Below are 18,391 nucleotides of genomic sequence, written 5' to 3'. Positions count from 1 at the left end.
ACAATGGAAAGACCGTAACACAATTGTTGACGTGCTCGAACTTCATTATGCTTCGTGAAAGGACTTTCGAGTATGTACTGATTGTAAAAGATTTCTGTTTTAAGGTCAAAAAGATGATTTGCATACAATGAACAATAGACTCTTGGTCATCGATTCCATTTATTGCAGATAACTGTAGAAAAAAACCATAAATTGTACACGGTACCACTTCAGTGAAAGCTGGACGATATACCCCAATGTTCCCTCTCTATTGCTAAACATTTACTGTATCGTATTAACTGCGTAGTATACTCTTTCTGTATCGCCCATTCATAGTTGGCGCGTCTTGTGGTTGCGTGCGCAGTTGCGCAAGCGCAATAGAGCTTGAATGGCTGACCTACAGCGCAGTGTCACGTGGTCAGTCAGTGACGTCAGTGTACGCATGAGCGTTGGGAACGGTAGGTTAACGATTGTTGTTTTCAAACACGTGGTAATTTAGATTCGTCAAAATGACGAAAGTTAGAAAGGTGAAACGCAGGAAGAAGTTTCACGTAAACATAAATCGCAAAAGATTACGGAATAAGTTGCGGAAGTTACCAGCAATAGAATGGTAAATACCGTAACCAAAAAGCACTACTGACAAATACATTGTCGACAATGCCTGTGGGTATTGTGTATGAATAAAACTCTAACAAGGAATTTATTTTGTGTACAGTCCCGAAATAAAAAAATCGTGGGAGGCAACCGCGTCCACTCGCACTAACCTAAAAGAAATGGGATTGGTATACGATCCGAATGAAGTTCTGAAGATCCCCATAGTTAAGAATCAGCTCATTGCAGATGCAAAGCTCAAAGTTATTGATTCTGAAAACATGTCAGAAAGTGAAGAGGAAAATGAGAATGTAATACCTGCGAAAGGTTACGTAGTGGAAGAACTCCTTAAAGAGGCGAAAGCCCCAAGAAAGAGATTGTTTAGGCTACCAAATAGTCAGGTGGAGTTCCTTATTTATTTAATGGACAAACATGGGGAGGATTACAAGGTAATGTTTTTTTCATTGTTAAATCAATTCATCTTATCTTAACAAATATATTATTGATAGCCAAATTAATTAAATAGGCTATGGCACGTGATAGAACAAATTATAATCAATTAACATGGAGGCAAATACGTGCTAAAATTAAACTATTTAAAGGTATTCCTGAGCAATATAACGAATACCTTAAAAACATGAATACCCAATAAGAATTAAAGCTTCTTTGTTATTAGTTAAGATATATCCAAGTATTATTGTATATAAAGCATTCAACTATTAAACTAATAAAGTAATGTCTATATACTATATACTGAAGGTCTTCAAAATATTTCTATACTTTTATTTATACTGTGTATGTCCTTTATAAAAATCACTGTGACATAATGTGCTTTGTAACTATGTAATTGATTGAAAATATATAAGAATGTTTACTGTGTTCTAGTAAAATAAATAAATAATTTATTAAATAAATATGTGTATTGGAAAAACCGGTATAAAAAGTACAATAAAATTAAACAAGTGTAAATACATTTTACTGAGCAGCGATGAAAAAGTTTATGTTTTTATTTGTATTCTTGCTGAGAAAGTTTCACTTTGCACACATTGTTTATAACCACTTTAACTTATGGAGAAGTTAGGTACAGTATGTGATTCTGGGCATACTGTTTCTCTTTGTTCTCTTGTCCTTCTTACTTCTTTTCCTTTATTATGTATGAAGCAGTTTGTAATGAATGAAAGGAGCGGTGATGAAATAATCTTCGGTTTATGTTGCCATAGAGAATATTTTTTTCCTAAGTGCATCCATGGATGGATGGTGCCAAGTATATTCAGATGTTTCTGCTGGGTTCTCAGGCAGAGGTCTTGTTTGGCATCCAATTATTTCTACTTTGTGTTTATGGGGGGAAATACTTAATAAATCTAAAGCTCTCTTAATCTCCTCTGGTTTCTGGGCATTAGAGCAATCCTGATTTCATAGACAAACACATTAAGATATCATACAAATCATGGAGTAATGTGCCTTTTGAATAACATTTACCTGCTTGTTGGCAACTACTAAAATTGGTACAACATCCATTCGTACATCGCCTACTAACTGTTTAAGAGTAGAGGCAGCTAAAGGTAATTTATTTGGATCCGATGAGTCTACTACAAATAACAGAAGATCTGTGTCTTGCAAGAGGGCACCCCAATATTTTCTAGTAGGATCCCCACCTCCAACTAGCAATAAGATTATATTTATTTTTATGTCTATTTTGTAATAATCTTTAGTGGGCTATGAATAAAAAGAATGTACATACTATCCCAGATATTATAAGTGTATAACCCATATTTTACCCTATACATAGAGGAACCCTGTGTTGACTTTGGAGGAACAGTATAAGACGTTTCATCACCATTTGCAACACATATTTGATTTATAATAGAAGTCTTTCCAGCTCCATCTAAACCCAACAGGAGCACTCTTTTTTCGTGACTATCATCAACCTGTGAAAATAAAGCACCTCACTGATATCAAGCCTGTGTATAATTTCATACTATCAAGTTCCTTTCCCATATTTAATGAACAATTAATATTTGTAACGCTCAAAAAGACTACCAGTGAAAGAATCTAAAACGACTGAAATCGTTGAAAATCGTTTTGAACAAAATAGAAGATCTAACCTTGGACACTTCTTCAAAACCCTCATCTATAGCCAGAAGCTCTCGCCTTTTCCAGTATCGATACGCAATGTACGTACCGATACAGGCGCAGCCGATCCAAATAATCTTTTGGCCGTTTCGAAATACGTTTCGTACCATTGTTACTCATAAATCGACTGTACTCGTGGAAATGCTAAAGTAGACCGACTTTCTTTGCGTCAATTTCGCGTGTTAGCACGTTGCAGCACGCATAAACACTTCACCGTGTCGCATACACCTGGACATTATTCAAGCTACACATGATTCGTGGAATATTTTCAAGAAAACATTTGCATTCGCTTGAATTTGTGAACAAATTTACAATAAAACCTTTTTCAAAACACCAACCCGTCTTTCGTTTGCCAATTTGGCACTACTGATAAGAGAAAGGCTGGGAATAATTCCTCTCGCCTGCTCCTTTTATGTTTCTCTAGGATACAGAGTATCTCACAAAGGATGGTCCCAAATGACCCCTCCTGTCCCCCCGAAAACTTATCAGAAATTACTCGAACACCTTGCATATGTATAGTATTAAGAAGTAATTAATAAGAATGCTGTAAATTGTTTATGACAATCAAGTGCATGCCATCAAATAAATAATTGCACATAATTTCGTTGTGTTGATATGAATCCTCCTCTACTCAATCAATGAAATCACACATGCTTTGGAGGTTCCATGGTTGTTGGTCCATTTCAATAGCCTTTACATAGTTTAACAATAATATTTGCAGTATTCTTCCTCAACATTCTTGAGATTTATGACTTGGTGGCCTTCACAACTTTCCTTACAATGAGTGTTACATATTTGTGAATCACGAAGAGTGGTTAAGAATTTATAGGTTAAGTATGATTTTCTTAAAGTGACTGGATTTCTCTAAAATAAATAAAAATGGATAACATTGCGACTGCAGAATGTTTGACCCTCGATTTTGGACCTTTTGAAACTGTCCATCGTTGGCAACGTATGCCGGAATGTGACGAATTTGTTGGGGCCAGGTAATTGACATCAGTTCGTTCTATTACTTAGAACATATGTTTCTATATTGACTGAATACTTCAAATCCTCTCTACTTCTTTACAATATTATTTGTGCAAACAATAATTTTGTTGCAGCATTTTGTATTCCAATAATCATGCATCAGTGTTTGAGTTGTGTCCAACATTGTCCAGTTCCCTTACTTATTTTGTAACTGTTCAAACACAATTTATTTGTGATTGTTAATCGGAGATTGTAAATAAATGATAATAAGCAACCTGTAGAATTTTTAATTATTACCAGAATGGTTCTCACGTATTAAGTTATAATAATTGTTAAATATGACTGATGATCTCTCGTTATCCTCTGTTTATCCTTCTCTTCCCCGCATTAAATGTGATATTAAAAAATCCTTTATAAATGCATTACCGCAAATTTTACCATAAGTTGTATTATACACAGGCGTAGCAAACACACTGTTGTAGCTTACAAAGATGCGATATATGTTTTTGGTGGTGATAATGGTGAAAGAATGTTGAATGATTTGTTGAGATTCGATGTGAAAGAGAAATCTTGGGGACGTGCATTAGCAACAGGTGTACCTCCTGCTCCACGTTACCATCATTCTGCAGTTGTGCATGATTCTTCTATGTTTGTATTTGGTGGTTACACTGGTGACATACATTCCAATTCAAACCTCACCAATAAGAATGATTTGTTTGAATACCGATTCCCAGCCGGCCAGTGGACGGAGTGGAAATTTATTGGGAAGTATGTTCGACTCTCACGATTTCTTCAGTTTACCTTTGGTTACTCGTACCCTTAGTTAACTCTAGGCACAGAATATCAACTTTAAATCTCTTTGTAGAACACCAGTAGCCAGATCTGCACATGGGGCTGCTGTATATGATAATAAGTTATGGATATTTGCAGGCTATGATGGTAATGCCAGATTAAATGATATGTGGACAATATCATTATTGGTAAGTTTATGCATCCCATTCAGAACGAACAGCAGATTAGTAATTCACCTGCAATAATGCTTAGCCTGGGGAACCAAGAGTATGGGAGAAGGTCGTTCAGTCCGGCGACTGTCCACCAACCTGTTGTAACTTCCCTGTAGCAGTAGCGCGCGAATCCATGTTCGTGTTTAGCGGTCAAAGTGGTGCTAAGATCACCAACAGTCTCTTCCAGTTTCATTTTCGAGAAAAGCGGTTAGTAGATCGCTTTATTGTGTAATGTTATATCGTATTTTGTGGCGTACATTTGCTTAGGTGGACGCGTATTTCAACGGAGCACATACTTCGTGGTGCTCCACCGCCACCCGCACGTCGATACGGCCATACTATGGTTAGCTTCGATAGACACCTTTATGTATTTGGTGGTGCGGCTGATTCCACGTTGCCTAATGATCTGCACTGCTATGATCTTGATACCCAAACGTGGAATATCATTTTGGCATCCGCCGATAGCAAGGTACTGATATTAAATGCGTCATCGGATATATCGAGCTGTGGGTATTAATGTTCCTCTTGTATGTGCATCTTAAGGTCCCATCGGGTCGCTTGTTCCATGCGGCAGCCGTAATTGGGGAAGCAATGTTCATTTTCGGTGGTACAGTTGACAATAATGTTCGTTCAGGCGAGACGTACCGGTTTCAATTTTCCTCTTACCCAAAGTGCACTTTGCATGATGATTTTGGGAGCTTGTTAAGTGGTCGTCTTTTTTGCGACGTAGAGTTCGTAGTTGGGGATATGGAAACCAAAATACCTGCTCATATAGCCATGGTAGCAGCACGTTCGCAGTTTCTCAGAGCTCTTATTAGACAGGCTAGAGAGAAACGAGAGAAACACTTGGAAGAAGTGTTAGGAACTACGGATGTGCCGGCCAAAGACCTGCCACTATTAGAAGTGAGACTGAAAGATGCAGTACCGGAAGCTTTCGAAATGGTACTGAATTATATTTATACTGATCGTATCGATCCAACGAAGAGAAACGAAGATGGGTCCATCGGCCGCGTCGAAGATCCGCTAAGTAATCGAATCGTGCTTCTCATGATGGACGTCTGTCGTTTGGCCGAGCAGTTCAACATGGTCCGGTTGGAACAACTGTGTGTTCATTATCTGAAAGCAACTATAAATCACGCGAATGTTTTGGAAGCACTGCACAACGCTGCTCACTTGGAGCTGCACATCATAAAGGAGTTTTGTCTGAGTTTCGTTGTGAAAGAAAGCAACTATAATCAGATCGTGATGAGCCAAAAGTTCGAGACGCTGGATCAGCCTCTGATGGTAGAAATCATTAGGAGGCGGCTAATGCCGCCAACGAGGAACTATTCCAAACAAGATGACCCTGGTACAGGTGCGACTTTCGCACAGTCGCTTATAAAAAATCAGTATCTTGTCAATTTTCTGTCTGAATTTGCTTTCCGCCCTAGGAACGACACTCGAGCAAGACATGGAGGCATTTCTGAAGAGTGTCGGCCGAGAATTCTGTGATATAACGTTGATGTTAGATGGTGTACCGATTCCGGCTCACAAAGCAATCCTTGCGGCACGATGTAGTTACTTTGAGGGCATGTTCCGTTCGTTTATGCCAGAAAATAACACAGTCAATGTAAGAAACTCATTGCTACCCTTTTATCCGTGCATACTTAGCACTTAAATATGCGACAATGGAATGCTCTTGTCCATTACAGATCCAAATAGGTGAAATGATCCCATCTTCTGAATCATTCGACTCTTTGTTAAGGTATATTTATTATGCGGATGTTTCTATGCCACCTGAAGACTCCTTATATTTATTTACCGCGCCAGTTTTCTACGGTTTTACGAACAACCGATTGCAAGCGTTTTGCAAGCAGAATCTCGAGATGAATGTCACTTTTGAGAACGTTATACAAATTTTGGAAGCTGCAGATAGAATGCAGGCTGTTGACATGAAAAAGTATGCGTTGAATCTCATCGTGCATCATTTTACGAAGGTATGTGTTCCATTGATTCGGGCAGCCTTCTTGTTTTAAAATATTCTTGTTATTAATAAAATTTTATCTCGTTACAGGTTGCCAGGCTTCCACGGCTGAAGCAGTTGAGCCGCGAGCTTCTGTTGGATATTCTAGTAGCTTTGGCTGACGAACGCAGCGAGGCGCGCACGTGCCAGGATATGGCGAATGATTGCTGACGAACCCCGGCCTCGCATCTCCGTCCCTTTAATTGGGACTTACCTTCGCCATCCAGTTTCCAGGTAAGTGTGCAATATAGTACATTAACGACATTTAATATCTTTTATCTCCTGGGGTATGGGTACATGGTGGATGAATGTTTGAAACGCCTAAAACATCAGGTACATATGTAAAAGGGTTATATATAACCCTCCATTGAATACTAAGTATGTATCCATCTTTAACATCTACTTTGTAACCAAATGTTAAGTTCCCCAAATACATACAGGCATTAGAGAGTTCTTTTTCAGTTATTTATTAAGTATCAACTACATATTTGAACGTATGTAGCAACTGAGTCAGTCATTAGAATAAGGTTCAAGCATCGGGTGTTAGATTCGTAACTATTTTTTATTATTTACCATTTTAATGTAAAGCTGTTGTACAGTATAAAGAAAAACTGCTAGAACTCGTAGGATTAGAATATATTGGGAATAGAATATTTGCTAGATTGTACTGTCATAGAATCATTAATAAAAAATTTGTAATATACAGAATAATTGTTAACTTGCTTTTTATCATGATAGTATTCAATATCAGACGCAACATTAGATGAATCAAAGATAGAAGAGTAAGGAGTTCATTGGAGAAGTGTAAACTGATGCTGGGTACTGAAGAAGACATGTGATTAATAAATTATGTACTATATTTTAACCTCGATCGCGAATGATCGTACATACACGCACAATCGATATTCTTTATAATAGTTAACACTTTAAGCTTAATGCAAGCTGCGCAAATGTTAGTGGGTCGAAAGAAACTTTACACGAGAGGCTCGTATAAAATCATTGCTCTTGTTTTCTTTCTACATACTGTTGTCTCTAGTTAGGTGGTATCCGACCGCCCGATTCCACAATTCAGTCTCTTGAACAAAATATTGCGAAATCGAATTTGTACTTAAAGTAAATGTGTCTCTCCCGCTTTTTAACGCTTCTCCTATACACCCATGCTTAGAATCGTGTCTTTATTGAAGCTTGTACGAGGGATTAGCGCAACTGTTTTCCTTCTACGAGAAAGTGTGATTCCCTACGTGTGTCCTTTCACCTAATGATCTGCTCCTGAATCATCAGGTCACGAACACGTTCTTTAATTTAAAATCTTTCACTAAACGTGTCTTAACTTCAACTATCATAGTCATCTAAACTTAAATCACGATAAATAGTCGTAATGTAATTATTCTAGGTAGGCCTTTTTGTTCTGTTTCGCCGCTTAGAATTCTAAACGAACTTGGATAATATTGAACGTGACTGTTTCATCCGCCACGTGATTAATTACAAAATGAGATCTAGAAGTTACACGGCTAGTCGAATAAGTTACGATAATACGGTCATGGTACAAACTTCACGTTGATTTCGAATGGCCCCAGTCTGAAACAGAATCACATATTATTATATATAGTACAAAATTGATTTCGACATCAATAATACTGTGTGGTATTCAGTGGATCAATATTAGAATCGAATGACTCACCGATTGTAAAATTGCTCGATTCATATTATAGGCACAGGGAGTACGAGACATTCACCTATTCACGTTGGTTCTTTTTCAACTGTTTCTGAGCCTGTACGAAAGTGTGTGCAGCACTTGCATACAGACAACAGAAAAACAATACCTTGTTTCTAAACACGTATCACGTACACCCTCATCAAATTCAGTGGTCCGTAGCAATTTACCTTTTCGGCAGGTTACTCTTATACGCCAGCTCTTGTCATTTCTAAAGCATAAAAGACATCTTTTACATCAACTCAAGCGTGTCAAGATGTTTAGTGTATGCAAGATGCAGTTCGTTTCATGAGAATCATCTAACTTTCTTAGTCAGATCACCTTCTCAGCTTGAATGCAAGAAGCGTGTCAGTGTTCTAAGTATTGATTTTTAGCAGGCTCTGTTTCGTCATAAAAGGGATACTTAGCCAGCTGGCATGTGTAGTTCACATGTACATACAGTCACTTGACTAATCAACAGGCATACAGGGTATAACGAATCTCACGAAACCCTGTTTTCCCACTCATTAAGAAACGGGATTAACCTTTTCCTCCGCGATGCTGCTCGTTGATGGCATCCTGTGCAAAGGTTCCAGTCTCCTTCGTCTCTCCTCAATAGCTTCCGTGTCCAAGTTTAGAGGAGGCTGGATCGTCTGTGTTACAGACGTGCTTATGTGTCTCGTTTTAACGAGAGGTGGGTTTCGTGACTGCGGAATCGCGAACGCTCTTCTGAGAGCCCCTCTTGGGGGTGACGGTGGTGGATACGAGATACCTGATGGTACACGTTACATGAGCACGGCGACGTATCGACACAACAATGTATTTCAATGTCTTTTCACTAACACGAAGCAGTGCAACTTCTAACGACTGCATTTTAATAGGCTTCGACTATCTTGAAGCAGGATTCTTAAACTACTTTTGTGAATAGGTTGAGTGCAGCGACAAAAAGAGAAGGCATTAGGCCTACGTTGCTGGGATTCAAAACCGAATCCCACCTTATCATAAACTGATTTGCGATTGCGGCCTCCTCTGGTGTCCTCATTCCTTTTTTCTAGGGCATATCCTATCCTAATCTTATGTTCCTTGATATTCTGAAGACAACTGGACTTGCCGCGACTCTCAACCTATCTAGCAGCTCTGTCAAGCATGCACAGTGCCATTGTTGTGGATGTTTATTGTCTTAACAAGCTTCTAGAGGGTGTCAGTGAAAGAAGTTGTAGTCCCGCGTGGGTAATTGCTACCTCGGTGCCCTGGTGAGAGCAAAGTGTCCTTGCTCTTTGTAATTTGGGGTACGATAAGAAGCGAGTTTGGCGGTGTCGGGGACACGGTTGAAGTTTGCGGTGAGGTAGCCAAGGTCAAGTTTGGCAGCGATTGGCCCAAGCTAGAGTACGCTGGTACTTGAACGCTCAGCGTGTTGGGCGTTGGTGACTTACTCAGCAGATACCGTCTATTATCAAATTTGTTAGAACTAAAATAACGTTCAAACATTGGTCAGATTGCAATTTAGAAACCAGTTTCTTAATACTCTCTAACTTGCATTTAATTACCTTATTTGTAAGGGTCGGTGGTTGTGCCCGGAAGTCTCGCCACCTTCTTCGGACGACACGCTCGAAGCGCGCGGTGGCTCGCTGGTCTCTACGCTAATATTTCTACTTGGATTGTAACTGGGCAAGAAGCTACTGCTTCCAGGAGAAACGCCTTCCATTTCTATACTTCCACTGAAAATAGTTTGTAATTGATTAGATTGAAAAGCTCTTGAAATCTAGGTACTAGTACCTGTGACTGTGAGCAAGACTGCTCATCCGTGATGCGCTGGTGCTTCCTCGAGGCGTTTTCAGTATAGTCTCGCATTCTTCTGCTTCGAAATCAACGTCACCCAGAAAAGTGCTAGGTTGTCGACTGACTGTACTCAAGTTCATTGTACTGCCCAGTGGTGGTACCTTCATTAAAGCAAATTGTTGCTGGGTCTTCCTTATAGAATCCATCCAGGACTGAAAACGAATTGGCAGTGTTAGAGGTGTAAGACTAAGTTGAGATACAGTGTTGTGTATTACATGAAATACGAAACCCACTTTCGCCAACTTCGATTCCCCTGCGCTGAGAACTAGGGCAGCTGACGCAGCTCCATATTCGTTCAGATAAACCAGTCCCAAGCTGCTTGGTTCCTTTAACTCCTGTATTCGGATGCGATCGATTACATACGGTTGTCGTATAATCTTCAAACCAACCCCAGCAGTTCCAGTCAGCCCACTGGATGAAGCTTTCTTGGTTGATGGTTTGCAGATCAATAGCATGTCTGTTAGCAGCAGCACATGCACTTCCATCTGCAAAATCCAACGATTAATGTTAGATAACTTGAGTACTGCTTGAGCTTCGCTGTCCTAGTTGTTAATCAGTTACCTTGCTGCTGGCAGTATCCCTCAGCTTCAGGTCTCCCTCACGGAGGAGCACTCGTAAGGAATCTTTAGGACAACCTGGCATCAGCGCCGTGGTGATGTCAAATGTGCTGTGAATCTTGATCAGTTTCTCTAATTCTTCGTCCCTGGACTCAACTACGTCGTAACTCTCTATACGAGAGGCCGCTCCGGCTAAGCGCGCCGTCTCCTCATTCCGCCTCAAGGCGGCGTTCACAGACGCCACAAAATCGTCTACAGATTTGATCTACAAGGTTTGCCATAGTAGTACAGTGTGAAGGTGGCCTGTAATTAGAGTGTTGAAAGGACTTCCCTTACCATATGTGTCAACTCCACTCGCTGCTCATCGTTTTCTGTGTTCTTGTGAACGGCTTTGAGGAGGAGCGAGTACTTGGTCAGCCTCTGCATAGGCTTCACCAATATGTCGAGCAGTTTCAGTCGGTTGCAGTCCTTTTGAGTCTCGCACCACTAGTGAATAAGACGAATGGATGAAAACGTGAGGTAGTTAAGTTTTCTCTTTCATCGGGGATACATTTGGAGTTACTTACCACCAGATAGACTGTGAATAGTTGGTTGTCATTGAGTCGGTCCCTGCAGTACTGCTGACACCTGCTCTGTTCTGCACAGTATCTAGTGTAAGGAGCAAACGTTTGCTCGAACGTCTCGAAGCCTTGTAGAAGATGACCAGGATCGAGTGGCTGCCCAGTAGTCCTGGACGTATTTACCATCACCAGGACGTACTCAGTCCAGAAGTAGCGATTGGCGGCGTAGATCTCAGGGATGTTACTGAATAGCTTACTCCTGTCGACCTCGCTCAGGATATTCGAGGTCTGCAGGTTGCAGAGGCACGCCATAAAGAGCTGCATTGTTAACAAAAGAATTATCCCCTGCTGATGTGAGTTGTGAGTTTGGGACAAATAGTTGTGAGAAGTACTTACGTCTGTTACGACTTTCAGTGTCTTGATGTAGGCTACTTCTGTGTGAGCTAACTCCCATAATGCTGTCTGTTGTTGTTGCTGCCTCTCCGAAAGACGGTCCGAATTGTGAACAATCTCTCGCCAATCCTCCTCTAAGTTGTATAAGGCTGTAATGAAGTGGATTTTTTAATCAATTCCTTGTGAGTTAACACATGTTTTTGTTTCAAGTTTCAGCCTGGAACCTCTCAGGACACTGAACCAATGTCGATGCTGTCTGTGCAAAACCACAACTGGGTGTCCAGAAACAGCATGTAGACTCCTAAGTGAAAGCTCTGAAATACTTCAGTGAGACGAACATTCAAGGCCCTAATAAAATGAACACTTTTGTGGCTACTTAAGACTTCTACGTTCTAATAGAATTAAGTGTATGTTAATATAAATTTGTTATACAAAAATTTCTGATGTTTTTGATTCTGTATCCTATACCCTAATTTTATAAAATATCGCCAGGCATAGTTCATGTGTAAATTAACAAATCGTGGTGATTAGTGAAAACACTGTGGACAAGTGATAAAAAATTGAATTAGTGCAATAAATACTAACCATCATCGTTAAGTGTGAGCTCATAGAGCAGTTTAGCATCCGTAAGCTTGGGTACACCGTGTTTATTGTACTCGTCCAATTGAGCTGTGAGCAGGTCCAGCTTGTTGCCCTTCGTGTTCGTGAAGAAACCGCTCCAACGCTGTTTGCTCGCCTTGAGTCCTGCAGCCCCAGCAGAACTCCGGCCAGAAGCAAGCGTCGTGGAGCTGCTAACTTCCGAATCGACGCTCGAGTCTTCCGTCGAAACGCTGAAGAAACGGCCACTGCGGCCCCGATAAGTCTGCAGACGGAAAGACCGATATGCGACTAAAATCTTAAAAAGTCACCGGACGAATCTGACTGGAGACTTAAAAAGTTATTGGGCCGATATGCTTGGCCATCGAACCAACATGACTGGGGAGATAAATTTGACTGATATGTCTTCAATGAACCTGACAACGAGGAATCTTGTATGCGGGCAAATTAACAGATTAGCGAGGTGGCACTTGGCTGGAAATTGGCGATAGAATCGCGTTTATCGTTCCTGTCGTGTTCCCTGGTAACTCATTAGAATCCGGATGCCAGTGTAATAGGAGTATTACTATCGATCGTTGCTCTCTACGGCATTGTTTGCATCCAACGGATCGTTTCGCAATTTGTCTTCGATGGACGGTCCAAGGTTCGCAAAAGGCCTGATGTCGCCGTATTGTTCGCGGTTATTAAGGCTCGATAGCAGGATCCTCGCGAGACTGAGCTGATCGAAGATTACAAGAGGATGACGGTCACGATATGTGTCAGCTCCCCGTTGCACAATGAGCCACAGAACCGATATCAAGTCTCCCGGAAAATGTGTTCCAGAGAGATTACAGTCGAAGAGTCAGCGAACAATTCGTGTAAGTCGATATCTGGGATATCTAGGAGATATCTGTGCCAATGAAAATACCGGGGGTGGTAATGAATAGCGAAATTTCTTTTGAAACTCGTTCGAGGATAGATTAATGGAACCGACAGTGAGATGACTATGTTTCAAATAATTGCACAGTAATTGACAGACGATGAAATAAAAATTAATAATTACTACTCAAAAATGGAAGTTATGAACTTACCCCACTCGCTTTTCTCGATACACTCTGATTGACCCTCTGATTCGTCGATCTTGAGTTCGGTTTGTCACCATCCTTAACTGAAACCGGAAAATCTGCCCTTTAACGAATTTTCACTTGAGTCCACCCATTCTGAAGAGTAAAGTTCCTTTTTTTTTTTATTGTTTTTTACATTCATCTTTTCATACTCCGAACGTAACAGAAATTTTCGACGGTACCAGAATGTCCGGAAGGATTGACAATTGAATAGCAAACGTTGGCATTGATATTTGTGATTCATAAACCAGCCTGGAATTCGAGGAATTAGATTTTACGATGGGCAATAACTTTATTTCAGTAGAAACAGACAGCGCGTTATTGATGTTCGTGACAGCTTCGCGTGGTGGTCTGAACACGAACGGACACATTCCACTCGCGCTTAAGTTTCCTTTTATCCGATCGTCTTTTTTTTTCGGGGGACTGAAACTGCGAACGGTTTAAATATAACGTAAAGGGCGGCCATTACGGCTGATATCCATCTAGAATGGTGTCGTTAAATTATTGCCTGAGTTTATGTTCACGCATTACAAGTTCTGCGTCACAGACGGCATATTTCTTTCGATATAAATTCAAATATTCCAGAAACTGTCCTATATTTAGAATTCCAAGAACTTGCTGGCTTTTATCTGAAATTGATTACGGAATGCGGTATATCTAAACTAAATATTCCACGCGACACGTATTGCAAAAAAGTATTGTTTATAGAAAAGCGAACGGCTGCCTTTGAAACTTGGAAATGTGATCTATCCATTTGTAACGAGATATATCGTTTGCGGTTTCCGCCATGTAGAGCCTCTATTGGAACTATTCAGTTCCAGAAACGGTGGGGAAAGTTATGATTGTGAGGTTTTCATTCAATGACTTTGGACATGGGTTGCCAGTTAATTTCGTTTCCTGGTACTTTCGATCATATTCAGCGTCCAATACAATCATTGAGTGCACAATCGGCGGAATTGTTATACGGCTTGGCGCCGAACAGCACCGCACACTTTTCAATTGTCAGAGGCGTGTCATTATTCTGAAAGCCTTGTTTCCCATTCGGAGCTTTCAAACTTCAGGGATGCCGAGAATTTATCTGAATAAGTTTACACCAGAAGTACGTCTATTAAATTGATGTGAAACTCCCGTTAATAATTGCATCGATATACAAGCGAATTTTGTTATGCACGCACCCTTTGTAGCAGCAGCGTGCAATTAATCAGGTTAAATGTATCTTGTTGCACGATGAGCGGGCATCTGCTTACCCTTCGGATATTTAATAACGTTCCTGAACGCACAACACCGAGGTAAGATCGTGTTTGTGACGATCAAGTAAAAGGGTGCACGGGTGCGAGCCACACTGTAACATCACGTCGGTGTGAACTGCTTTCAGTTTGTGCTCATTTTTCCAAGGGCACCGCTCAAATTAATGAACACCGAGAATTATACCCCTTCGCGACGCTATAGCAGCTTGCGATTCTCTGCACGATGTGCATACACAGTTTTTTCGTATTCTATTGCAGTCCTCTCCGCCCATGGCATATATCACGGTCTACGCTGGGCGTTGATAAAAATCGAGGCCATTTTCGAAATCGATTCCACACGTTGGGGTAGACGGGAGAAGTTCGCAACACAGAAATTTCAAATTGCGCGTTCAAAACTTCACAGTTAGCTCTCGGTTAGGTATGTTAAGGGGAGGTTCTGGTCTAAATGTCGATTTTTCTTTTATTTCATTTTTCGAATGTTCAACCTTTTAGGAAAACGGGTTTGAAAGGATTTGTTGAAATTTGTAAAATTCCCGAAGTTATAGGCATTTGAGTCGCGGCAAATACATGGGTCACAACCGGCTACTCGGCGCTCACGTAAAACTTCAAATGCGTTTTTCTCGAAACAGTGTTCTCAAAACGGTGGGACCTGTATCTTCAAAAGTTATTATCCGATTCGACTGAAACTTGTTTTATTTTGAAGATTATTCTTTTGGCTAGGGGGGGGACTAAAAAAAATTACAAAAAGTTGAAAATTTATAATTTTTAAAGGCGTTGAAAGGACGAAAAATACAGGGAAAAGTGATTTCAAACGTGAAGTGTCGTTATTTTCTAAAAAAAATGTAATTTTTGTAATTTTTTTTTAGTCCCCCCCCTAGAAAAAAGAATAATCTTCAAAATAAAAATGGTTTCAGTCGAATCGGATAATAACTTTTAGAGATACAGGTCCCACCGATTTGGATCAATTTTTTGACGCCTTAACTTTAACGACTCCCCAGGGCTGTTTGCACTGATTAATTATAAAACAAAAAATATATTTCTATAACATAAGACATCCTTAATACAATGCAACAAGTCCCATTAAATTATATATAGTAGTTTTCCTTTAATTAATTCCTAAATATCACCTATTTTTTGGGGCTCTAGACCAGAACCTCCCCTTAAGTTCTCTGTTACGCGCATTAGGTCTACACCTTCAGAAACAGAGTTTTTTTTAGACTTACAGGTCTGATTAGGTCGACATAAATATTCTACAACATCACCAGAGGTCTGAAAAGAATGATTCGACCGGTCCCATCGCAGTGGCATGTGTTCCGATCGTATTAACAGTTCCTTAGGCAATCCGTTTATTATCTCTGCGAGGGATGTGTACATTTATCAGTGGAACCCAGTTAGTTTGAATCGCTGGCCGTTAGTATTGGCGGACTTATGATTTGCAGTAGCATCGATCAAAATATGTCGGACACAGGTTCACGCGTTCCCGTTGACGTTGGATCAAATTCAATTTCCTTTTGCCGGTGTTAATTTCGGGCCGGCAGCGTGGCGAAGTCCAGCGCTCACGGTGCATTGGTATGCTGTAAGTACTCGGTACTGTACATTCTAGGTGACGCGGGGTTGTTTGTATAAATGGGACTCCGTTCGGGTCATTTAACTTATCAATTCCGCGCTGAGAATGTTATTGCGTGCTATGGTAGCCGGTTGCTCGTCGATTAAGCCAGTTTTGCTTTAAACGACCAGCGCCGATCGTATCCATTATCAGTTTTGCATGAATTACGGGCAGCTTGTACTGTTTTCGCGTGATTGTATGGTTGCTGTCCCCTCCCACGGTAAATGTTAGCTTTAAGTTTCCAAGGTTGCGCGCGGGGCGAGCTGGCAGCTCCGGAGGCGAGAATGCAAATGTTTCTGTAGTTAATGAGGGAAGTTCTACGATACCGAGGTAGCCTTCAACGTCGCCGGATGTTTTTAACGACCCTAAGGTTCTTTGGGGACAGTTGTAATCATACAGTCACCTGTTATTCGTAGATGCTTTCCACCAAGGTTTGATGTGTCCGTCGTCTGAATCGGTAATAGCGTGGAGAAACCATCGTACACTTCGATGCGCGACAGGTCGATACCTCGCCTCTCGCAGGCCGCGTTCAGTGCCTCTCTGAAACAAACAATCGAGGCACACTTCTTATTTTTATGAAGTAGTCATCGGCTCAGTGACACTGGGTATCCCGGGCTAGAGCGCACGGCGAGAAGCCAAGCTGTTATGTGCCACTACTTCCACAAATTCACCAATGCGAAAGCGCGTATGTGTACGCGCCACCTTGTTATTGGGCGAAACGCCGCGTTACGCCGCTCGTAAAATGCAAGCAAGTTTGATAAGATTACATGGGAAACTCTGCGGGAGCCTACGTCGTATTACTCATTATGTACCCGTAATTATTAAGTAACGAGGGCAGCTTTCAAAGGGCCCACTCGGGCGTGCCCTTATCTTAAGGCCGCTCTTAAGTTCGCGCTTTTCATCTACCCAGCGGCGGAGTTCCACGGAATTACCACATGCTACTACTATTTACAAGCATGTAAATCCTTCGAAATTTCATTTCCCCGTGACACGCATTGCCGCGGACATTTCGGAGGGGGCGTGAGCCGCTCCGGTACGGCGATACGACCGTCGCGGCGAATATTTAAGCTACTGACAATAGGGTGATTACTAAATACACCACTCGAAAATGGTGCGGAGGAGTGTAGAATTTGTGAAACTCACGCCAAGCAAGTTCCCTTCGAAGCTGGCAGGAACTCGTCCCGGTCCAGGGTACCAGCGTCGTCAGACAGGTCGAAGCTGACGCTGAAGTACTCGCTGCTGGATACCTGATGCGATTAAAAGCATTAGTCACAGAGAACAGAAGAATAATGTACATTCGATATAAAATAAAACGCAATTAACGCAAGTTCCTGCATTTTCTGCGACGCTTGTAAACGCCGGCACAGTGTTCTACGAGCTTCCTGGAAACGCCTGGCGCTCGTGCGAACGAGGTTTCTACAGTCACTGACTGTGACAGGCAATAAAATAGGAAAGGACCTTTATTTATGAACCAGTCACTTTGCGCTTGGAAAATGGATCACGTTCGCTCGCGACGACCTTTTGACTGTCATTTAGTTTTACAATCGCCCTTCGTTTATTACAGCTCGTATTTCTCTCTTTTCCATTAACTGCTACTTCTCCTTTCTTTCTTCTATTAAAGTTACCGTGCTAAAATTCCATGGAAAGATGCGGCACGTGACGCGTAGTTTTTCGTTTCGCTTTTAAATCGAATATGTGCTTGGCTAGTTTGGTATGTAAGTTACGCGAAGCGAGTTAGGTTTGCTATCTAGATAATGCTATGGTGAGAACAATGCTGACGCAAAACCATCCCCATTTGCCAGTCGAGTCTAATATGCACGGCCCGACAAGTAGAATGAGGCCGTAAGTGGCCAGCCAAGTAGAACGACTCCCCGTAAAGTCAGACTGCAAATGGTGCCATTTCTACAGCTAATTTACTGGTGCGCGATTTGAAACTATCTACGGACTCGAGCACACACGCAACGGAGTACAAAATGCCACTATTTTGTTAAATTCGTGTTAAAGTCTTGACCGAAGAATTGAACAATGTGTGCATAGATTCATTCGTGTCACTATACAGATTTCCCTTGCGTTGCCTTTTATGGGCCATTTTAGAGAGTCAGCTGATTTCTTTTGTTT

At 41.1% G+C, this 18,391-nt stretch overlaps 4 protein-coding genes across 16 annotated transcripts in view; 2 read left to right on the top strand and 2 right to left on the bottom strand.

Moving 5' to 3' along the window:
* Positions 1–396: 396 nt before the first annotated feature.
* On the top strand, positions 397–1,321 carry LOC143376002 (nucleolar protein 16). The gene is made up of 3 exons (XM_076825782.1): positions 397–589; positions 695–1,019; positions 1,097–1,321. Exons 1-3 carry the CDS (start codon positions 489–491, stop codon positions 1,220–1,222), a joined length of 552 nt encoding a protein of 183 aa, XP_076681897.1. The 5' UTR covers positions 397–488; the 3' UTR covers positions 1,223–1,321.
* A 128-nt stretch (positions 1,322–1,449) lies between these two features.
* LOC143376001 (uncharacterized) lies at positions 1,450–3,035 on the bottom strand. The gene is made up of 4 exons (XM_076825781.1): positions 2,676–3,035; positions 2,312–2,498; positions 2,050–2,231; positions 1,450–1,977 (listed from the first exon to the last, which is right to left on the bottom strand). Exons 1-4 carry the CDS (start codon positions 2,811–2,813, stop codon positions 1,777–1,779), a joined length of 708 nt encoding a protein of 235 aa, XP_076681896.1. The 5' UTR covers positions 2,814–3,035; the 3' UTR covers positions 1,450–1,776.
* A 126-nt stretch (positions 3,036–3,161) lies between these two features.
* Positions 3,162–12,157, top strand: Lztr1 (Leucine zipper like transcription regulator 1). Of its 7 annotated transcripts, XM_076825775.1 has the most exons (11): positions 3,170–3,532; positions 3,605–3,689; positions 4,132–4,440; positions 4,538–4,652; positions 4,717–4,883; positions 4,944–5,145; positions 5,220–6,030; positions 6,107–6,285; positions 6,368–6,652; positions 6,730–6,912; positions 11,931–12,157. In XM_076825775.1, exons 2-10 carry the CDS (start codon positions 3,658–3,660, stop codon positions 6,847–6,849), a joined length of 2,220 nt encoding a protein of 739 aa, XP_076681890.1. In that variant the 5' UTR covers positions 3,170–3,532; positions 3,605–3,657; the 3' UTR covers positions 6,850–6,912; positions 11,931–12,157. The 7 variants fall into 7 exon arrangements, with proteins under 7 accessions (XP_076681893.1, XP_076681889.1, XP_076681890.1 ...); XM_076825774.1 differs by having other exon boundaries at positions 3,167–3,689; positions 5,220–6,024; XM_076825779.1 differs by lacking the exon at positions 4,132–4,440 and having other exon boundaries at positions 3,171–3,532.
* Positions 7,518–18,391, bottom strand: part of LOC143375998 (pleckstrin homology domain-containing family G member 5) — a 52,587-nt gene continuing 41,713 nt past the window's right edge. For 3 of the 7 annotated variants that reach the window (XM_076825771.1, XM_076825766.1, XM_076825767.1), the window contains 15 exons: positions 17,417–17,520; positions 16,677–16,813; positions 13,388–13,479; positions 12,306–12,582; positions 11,724–11,869; positions 11,334–11,645; positions 11,104–11,253; positions 10,772–11,032; positions 10,444–10,695; positions 10,148–10,362; positions 9,919–10,089; positions 9,613–9,839; positions 8,917–9,143; positions 8,360–8,603; positions 7,518–8,256 (listed from right to left, as the gene is read on the bottom strand). In XM_076825771.1, coding sequence (XP_076681886.1) covers positions 8,598–8,603; positions 8,917–9,143; positions 9,613–9,839; positions 9,919–10,089; positions 10,148–10,362; positions 10,444–10,695; positions 10,772–11,032; positions 11,104–11,253; positions 11,334–11,645; positions 11,724–11,869; positions 12,306–12,582; positions 13,388–13,479; positions 16,677–16,813; positions 17,417–17,520 — 2,577 coding nt within the window. In that variant the 3' untranslated portion in view covers positions 7,518–8,256; positions 8,360–8,597. The remainder of the gene's footprint in view (positions 8,257–8,359; positions 8,604–8,916; positions 9,144–9,612; positions 9,840–9,918; positions 10,090–10,147; positions 10,363–10,443; positions 10,696–10,771; positions 11,033–11,103; positions 11,254–11,333; positions 11,646–11,723; positions 11,870–12,305; positions 12,583–13,387; positions 13,480–16,676; positions 16,814–17,416; positions 17,521–18,391) is intronic. The other 4 variants (XM_076825770.1, XM_076825772.1, XM_076825769.1 and 1 more) reach the window with 3 other exon arrangements.

The sequence above is a fragment of the Andrena cerasifolii genome, chromosome 13 (assembly GCF_050908995.1).
Source record: "Andrena cerasifolii isolate SP2316 chromosome 13, iyAndCera1_principal, whole genome shotgun sequence".
Taxonomy (NCBI): Eukaryota; Metazoa; Arthropoda; class Insecta; order Hymenoptera; family Andrenidae; genus Andrena; species Andrena cerasifolii.
The sequence above is the reverse complement of the archived record's forward strand: the minus strand, read 5'-3'. Positions and strand labels throughout refer to the sequence as shown.

Coding starts and splice junctions, on each gene's coding strand:
- LOC143376002 (XM_076825782.1), top strand. CDS start 489: ATGACGAAAGTTAGAAAGGTGAAACGCAGGAAGAAGTTTCACGTAAAC. Junction 590..694: donor AAGTTACCAGCAATAGAATG/GTAAATACCGTA, acceptor TTTTGTGTACAG/TCCCGAAATAAAAAAATCGT. Junction 1,020..1,096: donor AACATGGGGAGGATTACAAG/GTAATGTTTTTT, acceptor TTAATTAAATAG/GCTATGGCACGTGATAGAAC.
- LOC143376001 (XM_076825781.1), bottom strand. CDS start 2,813: ATGGTACGAAACGTATTTCGAAACGGCCAAAAGATTATTTGGATCGGC. Junction 2,499..2,675: donor GTTTTGAAGAAGTGTCCAAG/GTTAGATCTTCT, acceptor TTATTTTCACAG/GTTGATGATAGTCACGAAAA. Junction 2,232..2,311: donor CACTTATAATATCTGGGATA/GTATGTACATTC, acceptor TCTTATTGCTAG/TTGGAGGTGGGGATCCTACT.
- Lztr1 (XM_076825773.1), top strand. CDS start 3,583: ATGGATAACATTGCGACTGCAGAATGTTTGACCCTCGATTTTGGACCT. Junction 4,884..4,943: donor TTTCATTTTCGAGAAAAGCG/GTTAGTAGATCG, acceptor ACATTTGCTTAG/GTGGACGCGTATTTCAACGG. Junction 6,653..6,729: donor TCGTGCATCATTTTACGAAG/GTATGTGTTCCA, acceptor ATCTCGTTACAG/GTTGCCAGGCTTCCACGGCT.